We start from the raw sequence: 15454 nt of genomic DNA, 5'->3' as shown, positions 1-15454 counted from the left end.
CCAGCGTCCGCACCCCAGCCTGCCAGGCCCCTGACCTCGGCCACCCACGACACACGGACACATGCTCCCTGTAGTCCTCATCCAGCTCTGGCTGGTTACCTGCTGGCCTGCGGTAGACTGAGCCGGCCCTCGGAGCACAGCACAGATGTGCCTCCTCCCTGGTGCCTGTCCGTGAGGGTCCGGACTGGGGACCCCTCTCCCGGGGCCCACCTGCGCCAGGCAGATATGCAAGGGGGAAAGCCCCGGGCAAGAGCCCGCGCTGGTGGTGCGGGCCCCCTGCAGCCTCCCTCTCCTCCATCGGGGCAGGGGCCTCACAGCTGGGTGGGCCGCAGTAGGGCTGGGCAGTTGGCTGGGATGAGGACCCCGGCCATGCCAGGCCTCCGCTCCAGTCGCCAGGGGAGGCTCTAGATTCTGCCCACTCCCCAGGCCCCGGGGTGAGAGCAGGGGTGCGGGGCACAGAGGCCCTGCTCAACGCTGAGCTCCCAGCTCGGCCACCCACCCAAGCCCAGGCCCAAGACTAGAAGGTCACTCTCCTCCACTGCATTCTTCCATCCACTAGGTCGACAGACACACCCACTGACCGCAGCCGGTAGCAGCCAGGCACCAGCTCAGGAGAGCGGTGAGTCAGCCAGCCCGTGTCTCCTGCCCCACCTCCAGGTCCTGCCATCACCAGGCATCAGCTCTGGGATCCAGGAGGGCATCGAGAGGCCTGAAACCCAGCTCCAGGGAGCGCAGGAAGGCTTCCAGGAGGAGGCCCCAAAGCTCAGAGGGTCAAGGAGAGGGGCAGGGAGAAGGATAGGAGAGGGCTGACCAGCAGAGGCATGCTTGCCTGAGCAAGGAATCCGTGCATTCCAAGAACTGCTGAATCCCCATGCAGGAGTGGCCGTCACGTCCCATATCTCCAGGTTGGAGAGTGTCCAAGAGTCAACAAACACCTTTCTTGGCTGGCTCTCCTGGGTACTCAGGGGCCCTCATCCGGCACTGGCCTGTTGCCAGAAGCCGCTCCTGCCCTGAGGCTGACCCAAGAAGATTTCCTGGGCCAGGTAGAGGCTGCACACGCCCCTGGGAGTGGGCAGTTACAGGCTGGGAGTTCCAGGCCCTATCCCCACCCGACAGGCGCATGGTGGGTCCTGGGGCAGAAGCTGCAGTGAGGCTAGGAAAACCCCCTGCCCGAAGCATCGGCGCCCAGGGCCCTGCCCTGTGCCCCACCCGGCCGGCCTCCGCAGGGCCTGAATCCCACAGGTCTCCAGAATGTTTTGTCAGACAAACCCAGGGCTGGGGATGCTTTAACCACATTCTCTCATCTTGCCCTAATTACAAGCTTTAGAGGTTCCTGTCATTCTCCTTACAGATGGGGAAGCTGAGGCTTGGCAGTTGAAGTCCCGTGCAGACACACACTGAGTGCTAGAGCCGGGCCCTCAGGGCAGTCCGCCGTCAGACTGGAGCTGGGCAGGGGCTTGCCAGCCTCCACCAGCCCCTCACGCACCCATGGTCCCCTGGGCCCTCAGGCCCGGGGCAATCTGATCCCTGTGAGCTCCAACTGAGGGTCAGGTATCAGAAGGGACTTCCAGAGCTGGGGGCCACCTCTCCCTAGCCAGTCAGCCAGGCTTCCTGAGCCTGCTATGGGCAGGCACACCCTGGGTGATGTGGGGGTCACTACCCCGCGGGCTCTGGGAGGGCTGCTGGGAGGTCCGCAGGGGCTGGCCTGGCTGGTGGGGGCGCCCTCCATCGCAGAACACCTGGAAGAACAGTCTCCCGCAGGGACCCTCAGGTGCGGGATCCAGCTGGCCAGAGCAGGGGTCCCCCATGGGAGGGGACAGTCTCCCCCAGGGACCCTCAGGAGCGGGATCCAGCTGGCCAGAGCAGGGGTCCCCCGTGGGAGGGGACAGAGGTAGACGAGCAACGGCCGACTTTGACTTTGCCCCGGAGCCCTGTGGCTGAGCGGGCCAGACGGCTCGCTACCAGTGGGGGCTGGACCTGGAGGAGGGGACGGGGGCGAGAAGATGGGGCGCCAGCGAGAGCAGGGAGGCGGACCGCAGTGAGGTCCGAGGTGGGGCGACCGCTTCCAGGCGTTTCCCGGGCTCCCGCTCCCCGTGTTCCGCCCCCACCTCCACCCCCGCCCGCCAGGAGCGAGGCCAGCGGGGGGGGGGGGGGGAAGGGGCGACCTCTAGGGGAGGCGGTCGCCGGCGGGTACCGGCCCGGGAAGGCAGAGCTCCCCCACCGCGGGCGCGCCCGCCGCCAGGCCCGGCAGGGCGGGGCCTCCCGGCGACCCCTCCCCGACTCCGCCCCGGGCCGCGCCCGCTCCCCACGTGGCCGCCGGCTGGCGGGGCGGGGCGGCACCTCCTCTTCCGCGCGCCCCGCGGAGCGGGAGCCCAGCCCGAGCCCAGCCTACACCGAGCCCAGCCCGAGCCTGCGAAGCCCGCGGTGGGCCGGCAGCCGCGGCCCCTGGCCCGACCCGAGCGAGCGCCGCCGCGCCCCCGTCCGGTAAGTCCGCGCCTCCGCGCCCCCCAGGAGCCACAGGGGAAACTGAGTCCGAGCGAGGGGGCTCTTGGGGCCGGGGAGGGGGTGTTGGGGGAGCGCGGGGTGCACCCCAGGTGGCGGCACAGGGCGACGGGCTCCCGGCTCCCAGCTCCCGGCCGGCGCCCCGGAGCCCCCGTCCCCAGGGAGCAGCCCATCCCGGACTGCAGACCACCGCGCGGTCTAGACGCCTCCTGCTCGCAGTGGCCGCGGTGGTGGGCCGAGGGTCTGCGGGCCAACGCCCCGCCCGCTGCGGGCAGAATTTCCCCTCCCCGCGGCCGCCGCCACATCCTGACCATGAATCAGCCACAGTTGGGAAAATAAACTTCAACTTCGGGTCGGCAGCCCGGTAGCCCCGCGAGGTGCGCGCCGGCCTGGGGTCCCCCCTATGCTGTTGTGTCTGTAGCTGCCTGGGCGCAGGTGGGCGCACACGGAGCCCTGGCACCCCCACAGGCAGGCCTTGGGGGCACGAGCCCCCATCACTGCTCTGGGTTCCTCCTGGCCGGGCTCGTAAGCCTGGGAGTGGGAGGCTGGTTCTGTGCTCCTCCTTCCTGGGGAGGGGCCTGAGGAATGAGCATGACCTCGGGAAGGAATTGGGGTTACCAGCGGTGCCCCATCAGCCTCCAGCTGCCCTTGGGAGCTCAGGCAGGCAGGTCTGTGTGCCTGGCCTCCTGAGGCTCTGTAACCTAGGGCCCCAGGCCGCATGGTGGCTGGCCTCCGTTGTGACCACAGCGTTGGTGCCCTGTCCTACCGGCCACACCAGGAGTCCTGTGGGTGGGGATGGCCATGACCCTGTCTGGGTCATGCACACCCTCAGTGTAGCTGGAGTTGGGAACTTCCCTTCCCACCAGCCCCACCTCCTGCTCCCTCAGGCATTGGGATCTGGGCAGGACACTTGCCTGCTCTGGGGCTCAGTTTCCCCATCTGCACCCTGAAGGATGGGGACAGTGGTTCAGGCATGGACCTCCTTCCTGTCACTCTCAGTGGAGAGGAAGAGACCCAAAGCAAATGCCTCAAACCCCTTCACAGTGCCACCCAGAGCAGGGAGTCCTGCGGCGGGGGGGGCTGCAGCCCTGGTGCATCAAATATCTGCATTTGGTGCCAGGTCTGAGGTCTGGGCCTCGCACTGCCCCCACTCCCTCAGCAGGGCAGCACCAACTCTTCATTTAAAAAGCCAAGTTGGGCAATAGCCCCCAGCTGACCCCGGCCCCACCTTCCGTCTCTCCCGAGGAGCGCGGGGCTGATGGACAGGTTCTCACGGCCAGCAGACAGGCCGAGGGGCCCTGCTGGGGAGAGGACCGGTGTGATCAGGTGGGCTGCCCTCCTGGGACCCACCCAGGCAGCCTGTCAGGTTGCACTGCTTTCCAGCAGAGTTGACTATCAGGTGAGGTTTGTGGGGGTGTGGGTAGATGTCGGAGCTAACTGCACGCGCCTCACATGCTGGGACCTGGGAGCTCCTAACCTTCCATACACTCTGTTCGCCTTTCATCAAAGTGTGGTGATTTTCCAGGCTGGAAGAGTTAGCAGGTTCCCGAGGACGGGGGAGGGATGGAAGGCAGCCGGAAAATGTTGGGCACTGCCGGCGGGTACAGGGCACAACGTGGTTGCCCTGGCTCTGGACTGGGGCAGGGAGTGTTCTCCAGGGCACCCAGAGGAGGAACTGGAAGGCAAAGTCCCCCCACAGTCTGAGGGATGGGGCCTGACTCAGCTGCTTGGCTCCTTCCCGCACTGGTCTTGCACACAGCTGGTGTCTAGTAGTTGCATGGTTCAGGGCCCAGTGGACACAGTGGATTGGGAAAGGCATGTCCACCGCTATTTCAGGACAGTGGACAGAAGTGGGTCTAGGGGAGACAGGCCAAGATTGGAAGGTTGAGGCCAGGCAGGAGCCAGTCTCTTCAGGGCTGTCCCCAGACAGCGCCACACCTGGGGGACCCTGGATGTCCAAGACGAGGAGGCTGGTTTCAACCTATTAGGAAGGAGTGCGTGTGAGGGGGTGAGCTCCCCATCACTGGAGGTGTGAGAGCAGGGTCTGACCTTGTGGCTGCCTACCAGCCTCACCCTAGTAAGGAGGGTCTTGCCTGTTTCACCTTTGAACCAGGACAGCCTGGTCCTGAGCTGGTGTGGGGTCTGTTCACAGGCCATCTACCCAGTGCGTAGAGAAAACTCCAAGAGGAAGGGCAGCTCTTTTGCGGTGACCGCCAACCTCCTCCCCAGCCAGGCAGGGAGAGAGGCGCAGGGTGAGCCTGTCCTCCCAGGAGGGGCCGCTGCTATTTGTCTGCCCGACAGCACTCCCAAGGTGTGATTAAGGAGGGGACTGACTGGGTGTGCGGCTTCTCCGGGCCCCTTCTGCCAGGGGCACAGCAGCCTCCTGAGAGCGGCCCAGAGGCTGGCCTGTGCACGGCAGCGTTGCCCAGCGCCCTGAGCAGGGTCTGTGTGCAGAAGGAGGGACTGAGCGAAGGAATGAATGAGCCAGCCTGCCACGTTCCCGCCCCATGGCCTCCCACCCTTGCGCCCACCGGTGAGGCATGGGTACTGTGATTATCATCTATTTCACAGAAGAGGAAACTGAGGCATGGGGCTGTCGGGCTGTAGAATCAGCGGTGACGCCTGGCAGGACGCATTTATGAAGCCTGTACTGCGCGCACCAGCCTCTGTGCTCGCCTCACTGCTCCCGTGGGCCAGAGGGCGGCCATACAGGAAGTGCTTCCCCGGGGTCACGGCGAGACCTGGCTGGCCCCGGGGGAGCACCTGGAGGCCAAGGCTAGCCCCATGTCCCTCGTCACCACCACAGGACCCTCGGGGTCCCAGCACCACCACTCTGAGAATAGGAGAGCTTTGTCCTGGCCAAGCGGCAGCCCCCGGGCTCCCACCAGGGGAGGGGGCAGCACCGGGGCCCCCACCTGTATGACTCCAGGCAGCTGCCACAGGCCTGCCGAGCTGGACCCCTGGAGTCAGTGGGCCCTTCTGGCCATGGGGGGTGGTTACAGGTGCTGGGATGACTAGACCACACAGAGGCCTCTCCCCCGGGGCTACCTGCGGACAGAATTCCCTCTTCTGCCTGCCACCCGCCACGGCCACCCTCCCACCCAGCCCCATCTCATCCCTGCAGTTTTCCCTCACCAAAGCCCTGGTCGGGGCGCCCTCCCACCCCTGTGCTGCTGCAGCCCCCTCCACCACCCCTCTCCCTGCAAGCTGTGCCCACATGGGAAAAGAGGGCCTGGAAGGTGGGCAGAGGGCCCCCTGCTCCCATGAGGTTGGCCTGGGCCAACCCCACAGGGAAGGCAGAGTCCGACCGAGCAGGGGTGCATAGCCAGGGCCGCTGAGGGTCATTGGATAGAGCCTTCTGTGGTTGGGAGACCAGTCAGGAACCACACTTGGGGAGGTGGAGGCAGACTGTGCTTCCCATTTAGCAGATGGGGCCACTGAGGCCTAACCTCCAAGCCTCGCCTCAAGGCTAACCCAGGGCCCAGTGGGTCAGGGAGGAGGATACCAGTTCCGGACACACACACGGAGCCCTGGGCATTGGCTTTCCTGCACTGCCCCCAGCACCCATCACGCCCAGCCGGGGCTTGCCACTGCATGCGCACACACACACAGCCCGTGGGTCCCGGGTTTCTCTGCTCCTGAGCTCAGTCCTGGCCTTGTTGAGTGCTAGCAGACATGGGCGTGGCTGCCAGCGTGGGCCCTGGCCAGCTGTGTCAGAGGGCCTTAGTCTCCCCGTCTGTGCCTGGTCCCGGGTCCTCTCGGGCCCCAGGTGTGGCCTCAGCGTGCAGCCTATTTCCCCCGCTGTCCGTGTCCCCATGCACGGGTCCCTATTTCAGCTCTAAGTACAGCTTGGCACACAACGGCAGGGAGGCCAAGGTCCGCTCTTCAGCCGGCCAGAGGTGGGGGGCGCTCCCTGTCCCCCTTCCCTGCCTGTCTCTACCTCCCCACATGCGCAGACTGAGTGCCTGAGAACAGGAGCCCCACGTGCCCAGATGGGATCCTGCCCTTTTGGAGGCGCCTACGGCCCTGCCTGGTGCTTCCGGGCTGCTGTGGAGGTAGGGGCAGAGGAAGTGGGGTGTGCAGGCCAGGCAGGCCCGGTGGCCAGCAGGTGGGACTGGCCCTGCAAACCCAGCAACCCTGGAGAACATCTTGGCCGTTTTAGGATGAGAAAACCGAGTCCTCGATGGGCCTGGCCCTAGGCAACTGGCAAGGGATGCCTCGGGCACCTCGTGCTGGACGCTGAGGGTCTTGCTCACTGCCGAACCAGGGGGTCCAGGGGCCGAGTGGGGGCTGCGTCCCAGCTCGATGTTGGCCCCTGGCAGCCTGGCTGAGGAGGGGGAGGAGGCGGCAGTGGACCAGTGGATGCGCAGGCAGTTGCGCATGTCCAGGGCCAGATTTACAGATGGTGTCCCATGGATCTGTCGGCGGGCTCAGGGGTTGGCATTGACATGCTTGTCCCCATTTGAGGACTGGAACCAGGGCCCCGGCAAGTCCTGTGGGTTGTCCGAGAGACACAGCCAGTCCCTGGCAGAGCCTGATCTCACCCAGAAGCTGAGCCGTCCTCTGCCCCCAGGGCCCTAGCCACAGCCCCTGGCAGTGCCGGGTGGCCCCTCCCCCACTCTCAATCCAAGGCTTTGTTCTCCCTGCTCCTGGGTGGGCAGCCCCAGCTGGGGCATGGGACAGGGCCAGGGGCAGGGACTGCCAGGGCAGGCAGTGGGCAGTCTGCAGCCCAAATCCTGAGGCACCCAGGGTCCTCCCAGGCTGGGAGAGGCCTTTCCCAAGGGCAGCAGGGAGACAAGGAGGGACACGGGACCTCCTGGAGGAGGCATCTCTGAGCTGCGTCTGATCTGGGGGGCACAACCCAGGAAGGAGGGGTTCTGGTGGCCAGCCTGAGGTCTTCGTGGGGTTCAGGGGAGGCCCTGCGGGTGGAAGCTGTGGCGAGGTGCCGGGCCCTGTGGTAGAACAGCCCCAGATTCAGACGCCGCCCTGCCACCTGGGGCCCGGGCAGTTCCTCACCTCCCTCACACCCAGCCACGGGTCTCTACCCATCACTCCCCGCAAGCCATCCCTGACAGAACTGGCTCAGCCACAGAAGGTGGCAACAGACGTCACTGTCGTCCTCAGCCACCGTGTCCTCGACCACTCCGTCCTCAGCCACCGCGTGCTGCTCTCCTGTGCTGGGGCAGGTGGGCACCAGACTCTGGACCCAAACCCTGAGAATGTCAGGGGTGGCCAGGCCCTCCAGGAAGTCCCCTGGCCCTGCTCTTCGCACAGCTGGGGAGATGAGGCCTGGCGACAGCAGGAGGCCAGGGCCGACCCAGTCCCTATGAGCCTTAGTGCAGGTGGAAGCGAAAGTTCAGCTTCCTGGCGCAGGTGCCTCCGCCCTTCCTGTCCTCCCTACCAGCAAGCCATCCACTGGGGCAGGCGGGACTCCCAGACCACCCCCAGCCCTTTCTCAGAAATGCAGACACACAGCGGGCCCAGGGCTGCCCTGCAAGCACCCTCCTCCCAGTGAGCAAGGGGGCAGGGTCAGCTCCCACGCCGCCCACCGCCCTCTAGCAGGCGTTTCCTGTCCGCCCAAGTCCGTCAGCCCTCTCTGCAGCTTTCTGCGGCTTCCACCCGCTTCTATTCCTAACCCAGGAGGGTGGGACCCGTGGAGGAGGCAAACAGGTCAGGCCTGGGCACTGTGTGTCTGACATGACTCCCACCTGTCCCCAGATCCTGGGGCACAGTGGCCCAAGCCCAGGCCCGGCCTCCCTGACCAGCGGCGTCGCCTGGCTCTCAGCGCTAGCCAGCCCAGCCCAGCCCCCTCCATCCCCCTCCACCCTGCGTAGCCTTAGTGCCACAGAGGAGACCAGCTGTCAGCTCTGCCCTGACTCCCTGGTGACCTGCATGGGGGGCGGGCCCCCTCTGAACCCAGTTCCCCTCAGAGACTGTGGGCCTTTTCTATCACTATGCTCTTTCTCTCTAATTATGAAAATGACCACATTCACCCCAGATGCAACTTCTGTTAGCATTCAGGCGTGTGTTTGGTGGGACATGTTTGATGGCTGAAATCCTACTCAGTACGACTTACTGTCCTACTTCCTGTCTCTGTTTTTAATTCAGCACCACTGTGAAGGTCTTGGTGCCCACCTGCCCCCAAGCAGCCCCTCAGTCTTGTTGCTGGATGCACACACAGTGGGGTGGGGGGTGGGGTTCAGGTGAGGACTTGGGAGGCACAGGCCCTGCACTCCATCCTGGGACTGAGGGCAGCGGTGGGCTGGAGTGCTCCTTGGACAAGAGAGCGGCCAGGGGCCCGTGAGGACACCACCCCTTGGCCAAGGCCCTCCGCACTGTGTGCTTGTGGATGGGTGGGCGGTGGGTAGGCACTAGGTTGTACCTCCTTCCCCAAGGCCCACTGTGCATTAGCCCCCGACCTGGGATGAGCCCATGGTGGGTGACCCACGCAAGGAGGGCTCACAGCCTTGTGGGGAGGGTCGTGCGTGCACTGGAGGCTCGAAAGGAGCCAAGGTGATGGAAGGGAGGGGGATGGGGGATCCGGGTAGGAATCAGCTCCAGCGGCTTCCCCCAGTCCTGCAGGGCCCGGGCTGCCCCTGAGCTCCAGGGAATCGCTGCTGGAAACACAATACAAGGGTTGCCAGGCAGTGGAAAAATTTGGAGCTAAAAATACAGTGTGGCAGCCCCTGCCTCCCAGTTCCGGAACCCCGCTCCTGCCATTGTACCCGCCTTCCCCAAGGAAGACAAGCTCACTCTTTGCACCCCGCCCCCGCGCCCTCTCTGGCTCTGGGCCCAGAAGCACCCCAGCCCTGTGGTGACGCTGGCAGGGCCGCCCTGAAGCTGCCTCCCTACAGCAGCCACCCCTCTCCTGGGTGCCCGTGTCCCCAGCCGGTGCCTTTCCTACCCCTCACTCCCACCGCTGGGTCCCCCAGCCCCTCCACCAGCCCTCGCAGCGATCAAGGAACGGAAGCCCAAACCCGCTCCTCAAGGGTGCCGAGCTCTGGCACTTAGTCCGGGCATCCCCACCCCACCACACTGTTCAAAGCCGGGGCGGGCGGTGGTGGGGGGGAGCCCATGCAGGGAGCTCCCACCAGCCATGCCCAGGACCCAGCTTGGCGCCTGGTGCCCACCGCAGGAGGCCCTTCCTCTCTGGCTCAGTTTCTCCGTCTGCATGGCAGGGGCTGGATTCTGAGGTCAGGTGGGGGGGCAGCTTCAACCCTGCCCCCTGCCCGCCCCCCCAGGAACACACTCTGTTTGACAGGCGGCTGCCAAGCAGGGGCGGTGGCTTCCCATGAGTCAGCACAGCTGCCTGGGCATGTGGGTGCCCGGATAGAGGTGCCGGTACTGCTGCGCGGGGCTGGCCAGGCGTGGGCTGGGTGAGCTCAGGTGAGCAGCACAGCCCGGCCAGTGGGCTGACCCAGGAGAGCTCTGAGGGGAAAGCGTGGCCCCGCCGCAGCGGGAACCCCACTTTATTGGTAGAAAAAATGGAGCGCTGAAGAAGCATTGGGGAACATGCCACTCATGTCAGAGCCCCAGTGTCTTCCTCTGCAAAAGGTCCCTGCCCACCAGAGTTGCCCTGGTGCAGGGGGACGGCCTGCCCATGCGGGGCGCTTGGGGCTGCTGCAGCGCCCGACGGACAGGGTACGCCCGAGCCGCCGGGTACTTGGACCCTAGGAGAGGGTCGTGCTCTGTGGGTGGTGCCGGCTGCAAAAAAGGCTCTGCAAATGCAAATTCATGCGCTGGCCCCGCCCCCGGAAGGCTGGCCTCGCCCCCGTCGGGGGGGGCCGAGATCACATTCCTGCTCATGTGGCCCCGCCCCCGGAAGGCTGGCCCCGCCCTGTGATCGCATTCCTGAGCATGTGGCCCCGCCCCACCCTGGCCAGGCGGAGGCTGGGAGGGTCCCTGCGACCCCGCCCTGTCTAGGCGCCAGGCCAGGCTTGCCTCGGGACACTCAACCCACGGGTTGGGCAGGGTTGGGAGGGTGGGCGCGGCGGCGGCCGGAGTTACAGCAGCCAGGAGCGCTCAGTCGGTGCGGGCCGGGTCCAGTTTATGCCCTGCGAACCCCAGCGCACCTGTCACTGTACAGACGGAGAGCAGAGGGGCAGCCCCTTCCCCAGGAGCACACAGCCAGTAAGCCCAGCAGTCTGGCTTCTGCCTCCCACGCGGTCCTGGGTATTGCCAGGAGGGGTCATTCCCCACGCTGTTCTCCTGACGCAGTACATGCCTGGTTCTGTCTGGGGCTCCCGGCAGGACCGTCCAACCACCCCCCGGGGGGGTGGAGGGGAGCAGGCAGAGGCCATTTCCTCGGAGCCGCTGCTCGCAGGGACCGGGTCAGCACCACCGGCCCTTGACAGAGTCCCCAAGCAGACAGGCAGGCGAGTGGGAGCGCGTTATAGTTTCCATGTGCGTGTCCGCGGTCCTTGTCACCGTGGCCTCAGTGTTCTGTGGGTGGATGCCGCCTGCGCAGGTGGAGTGCGTCTGTACGTCCTCTCTGGGGTTGTTGCTGTGTGTGATACCATGTGCCTGTACAGGAGGCCTTCGTGCACGTGCGTCCGTGTTACGTGACGCGTGTCTGCTGTGCATGGGTGCCGCTCCGGCACGTGTGTGAGGCACACATGGAGGGGCATGACCAGCTTGTGAAACTCAGCTCCGGGGCACACAGCTTAGGACCCTTCGAGGGCAGGTAGACGGGGCTGATCACCTCCTGCAGGGGCCCCTACGTGGGGGGTCTCTCCGGGTCATGAGCCAGTGACCCAGGGAGGCCCGGGCAGTGTCGGGTGAGGTGCCTAGACCGAGCAGGCTGTCTCTGAGAGGTCGTTTTCTGCATCGAGGGACCCCGGGGGCTCTTGGCTAGAGAAGACACTTAAGACGCTGAAGGCCTGTCCTGGGAGAGTTCAGGCCCCAACCACTCAGCCTGTGCCAAGGAAGCAGGGACTTGGGCCAGCAGGACGGGGGTGGGGCGAGGAAGGGAGGGGCAGTCCTGGCTGCGTCTTTAGGCAGCACCCAGGGTGGGTGGCAGTGTGTGCGAAGGCCGCTCTGCTGTGCTCTTCATGGTGCCGGGAGCAGCCCCCTCCCCTGGCACCGGGAGGCTGCCCAAGAGGGACCGGAGCCACAGCTGGCAGCCGCACAGCTCAGCGGTCAGCAGTGATGAGAAGCCAGGAGAGTGTGAGGGGCAGCCCGAGGCAGGGCCTGGAATGGGTGGGCAGAGGCAGCCGGAAGGTCTTGCGCATCTGGGTGAGTCGACGGTGGGGGAGGGAGCAGGTGAAACCATGCAGTCACAGGGAGGGCTGACGGACACCCGACCCCCCGCAGGGATGCCCACACCCACTGCCTCTCGGGATGCCCCCAGTAGGCAGATGCCAGAGGGTCGGTGCAGGCAGGGTGGCTCACGCGGGACGAGTGGCATGGTGGGCCCAGAGCCGGTACACAAGCAGGCCAGAGCCTCTCCTCCCCTCAGCCAGGCCGCCTTCCTGGGGCACCCCACGGGCCTGCGTGGCAGTCAGCCAGGCAGGAGGATGAGGGCTGGGTGGGGGTCTGGATTCCTGGTGTGGACCCACTTCAAACAGAGGAGGAGCTGCTGGAATGCCAGACCATCCCATGCCGGGGGTGGGGGGAGCTCGGGGAGCACAAAGGAGGACACCCAAGACACTCACCAAGCAGAGGGGGAGCGGGGCCTCCGGGAACGCCAGCCGTGAGCCAGGCCAGGGACCTGAGTGCAGCCTCTGTCTCCTGTAGGACCTCAGATGGCCCCTGGGGTCTCCCCCTAATGTACTGGGTCCAGCAGTCCTGAGAGGGAGGCTGGGCTGGACAGCCAGCCTCTCTCTGGCCAGCCTCTGCGTGGGGTCCAGGCTCACTCCGTTCTGCCCTTTCCAACTCTGGGGGCTGGGCATGTGACCTGGCTTCTCTAGCTGCCGCCTCCCTTTCGTCTTCTGTAACGTAGGGGCCTGGGGGGTCTGGGGTGGGCAGTGGCAGGGCCAGGCCCTGGGCGTGAGGCGCAGTGGTCCTGCCATGCTCTGCTTCTCGGGCTCCCTCTCAGCAGCTCCATGCCGTCCTTCTCACGCACTAAATACAAGACCCGAGCCATACATGGTCGCAGGAGAGCCTGGGCTGCCCCTGACCTTTGAGGCCAGTCCCCAGGGGCTGTGGCTGAGGACAGCGTCACTGCCGAGGGCCCCGAGGAGGGGGGTTTGGTGGGTGTGGCAAAGGCACAGAGGCCTGTCCTCTTTTGGGGAAAGGCACGTGTTGGGAGGCATTGTGGGTGGGGGGTCACACCTGTTGAGGCCGCATCCAGTAAAGTTCCACATGCCAAGGGCCTAGGGGGACATCCAGTCCTCTGCCCACACTGACTGACCCACTGAGGGCCTCAGAGGCCAGGGCCTGGCAGGGCTGCTTCCCCACAGGGCCCTGGCCTTGCTCGTGATGGGGGTGGGCACCGCGCCTGACCCTCAAGTCAGCCCCTTCCCCAGCCACACACCTGATGCCGTGGGCAGCCCACAAGAGCCCGGGATCTGGAATGGCCCCTCCCTGCTGTCCGTATCTGACCCTGTCCCCCGGGGGCAGGGGAAGTGTTTTGGGACAAGATAAGGGAACCCCAGAGATGCCACTTTTGTTGCATCGTCACTACTGAGTCAGTGGTGTTCCTGCCAGTGTAGCCTCCTCGAGGTCCTCGGGTGGACAGGGAGGCGGTGCTCCTGCCCACTCGGCGGCTGCGGCGGTTCATCAGGGATGCGTGTGAGGAGAAGTCCCTGGACGGTGGCTGCCCTGACCGGGCGAGGGCCCGGTGTCCCCGGGCAGGCCTTTTGGCAGGTGGGGAGAGACACGAGGCAGAGGACACCGCCTCCCCTCGCGGGTGAGCGGCTCACGCCCGTCTGCCTCTGGCCCCACAGTTCGGCAAGATGTCGGTGAAGGAGGGTGCGCAGCGCAAGTGGGCCGCGCTGAAGGAGAAGCTGGGGCCGCAGGACTCAGACCCCACGGAGGCCAACCTGGAGAGCGCGGACCCCGAGCTGTGCATCCGGCTGCTGCAGATGCCCTCCGTGGTCAACTACTCGGGCCTGCGCAAGCGCCTGGAGAGCAGTGACGGCAGCTGGATGGTGCAGTTCCTGGAGCAGAGCGGCCTGGACCTGCTGCTCGAGGCCCTGGCGCGCCTGTCCGGCCGCGGGGTGGCCCGCATCGCCGACGCCCTGCTGCAGCTCACCTGCATCAGCTGCGTGCGCGCCGTCATGAACTCGCAGCAGGGCATCGAGTACATCCTCAGCAACCAGGCCTACGTGCGCCAGCTCTCCCTGGGTGAGCCGCGGCCCGCTGCCGGGCGCCGGGCGGGCACCTGGCACGGACACCCCTGCGTAACTCCCTATGAGGCTCCGGGCACGGAGGTTAGAGGGCAGGCTGGGGTCACAGGAGAGAACTCAGCTGGGCAGCAGGGAGGGCTTCCTGGAGGAAGAACCAGGTTCCTGTTTGCCCCGAGTCTGAGACCTCCGGGTCACCTAGGAGCCATGGTCCTCCACCAGCTGCACCTAGTTGCCTCCTCTGTTCTGTGATTTGGCCTGGGCTTTCCGTCCAGCCCTGTGCTTGTTCGTGCCCCGCCCCCTTCCCCGTCTCTGGCCTCCAGCGCCCCTCCCTCCCACCTGCCACCTTGGTCCATGCCCTGGCAGCCGGCCTGACCTGGGCCAAAAACACAAGTCCACCTGAGTAGCCCCGCTCACATTCTGCCTGGCTCCAAGCCAGCACTTGCACCTGGCGGTATCTCCCCTTTCCCCACACCCCCACCCCTGCCTGTTCTGTGCCCCACTCCCACCTCCTGCTCAGGCTGCTCTGTGCCTTTGTGCACCTGCTGACTCCTTAAGTTCTCACACATGGTCACCTCCTCCAGGAAGTCTCCCCAGGCTGCACCCAGTCAGTCTTCTCCCTTTGGGGGTGACCTCAGGTGGCCCTTCATGAGGGGTCACTGTGTCCCTTGCCCTCCAGGCCGTGCTGTTCAATGGTAGCAACAAGAGCTGAAGGAGGGGGCAGTGACGGTGGGTCGGCCGGTGGAGGTGGGCGAGAGCCTTTGTGGGTGAACGAGCCAGAGGCTACTCATGCCCGTCGTACGCACCCCGGATTGGGTGGTGCACCTGTGTGTTTGTGGCCTTTCAGTAAGGCCAGCTAAGGGACACCCCCAAAACTTCCCCAGCCCAGGGATGAGGTGGGAGGAGGGGGGCATGACAACAAGGAGGTGCCATGGGCTGTTTGGTGAAAACATGGGTCAGGCCGGGGGGCCGTGCCAGTGTGGGCCTTGGGCCCAGAGCCGGCAGGGACCGCTCTCAGAACTAAGGCCCAGCCCAAGCACACCCTCCCTGCAGCATCTGCCTCTCTAGTCCTGGAGGGGGTGGGCGCCCGCGGAGGCCAGCCCCCGATGCGGCCAGTGCCCCGGTGCGGAGCGTCCCCTGGCGTCCACCTGGGGGCCCGGCTTGTCCGCGGGAGGGTGGGTTCCCGTCAGACAGGTGCAGGTGGGGAGGGGCTGCCGGGAGGAGGAGGAGCCCAGGCCTGGGATGCACCGTGGGCCCCGCTGAGACTCCCGCCCGCCCTTGGCAGCTCTGGACACGTCCAACGTGATGGTCAAGAAGCAGGTGTTCGAGCTGCTGGCTGCGCTGTGCATCTACTCCCCCGAGGGCCACGTGCTGACCCTGGATGCCCTGGACCACTACAAGGTGAGCCTCGGGGGCGCCTGGGTGGGTGCAGGGCCCGGGACGCGTGCTGACCCCGCCCGCCCGCCCTGCAGACGGTGCGCAGCCAGCAGTACCGCTTCAGTGTCATCATGAGTGAGCTCTCCGACAGCGACAACGTGCCCTATGTCGTCACCCTGCTCAGCGTGATCAACGCCATCATCCTGGGCCCCGAGGACCTCCGCACCCGCGCCCAGCTGCGCGGGGAGTTCACTGGTAACCGCCCCTGGCCCGGCCCACACTGCCCCCTG

At 66.0% G+C, this 15454-nt stretch overlaps 1 protein-coding gene across 10 annotated transcripts in view; it reads left to right on the top strand.

Moving 5' to 3' along the window:
• The first annotated feature begins 2350 nt into the window (after positions 1 to 2350).
• Positions 2351 to 15454, top strand: part of INF2 (inverted formin 2) — a 28240-nt gene continuing 15136 nt past the window's right edge. For 3 of the 10 annotated variants that reach the window (XM_026515177.4, XM_026515176.4, XM_026515175.4), the window contains exons 1-4: positions 11477 to 11736; positions 13389 to 13788; positions 15073 to 15188; positions 15260 to 15419. In XM_026515177.4, coding sequence (XP_026370962.1) covers positions 11650 to 11736; positions 13389 to 13788; positions 15073 to 15188; positions 15260 to 15419 — 763 coding nt within the window. In that variant the 5' untranslated portion in view covers positions 11477 to 11649. The other 7 variants (XM_048219863.2, XM_048219862.2, XM_026515174.4 and 4 more) reach the window with 6 other exon arrangements.

The sequence above is a fragment of the Ursus arctos genome, unplaced genomic scaffold, assembly GCF_023065955.2.
Source record: "Ursus arctos isolate Adak ecotype North America unplaced genomic scaffold, UrsArc2.0 scaffold_25, whole genome shotgun sequence".
NCBI lineage: Eukaryota > Metazoa > Chordata > Mammalia > Carnivora > Ursidae > Ursus > Ursus arctos.
Note: the sequence above shows the minus strand (reverse complement) of the source record. Positions and strands in the feature narration are given on the sequence as shown.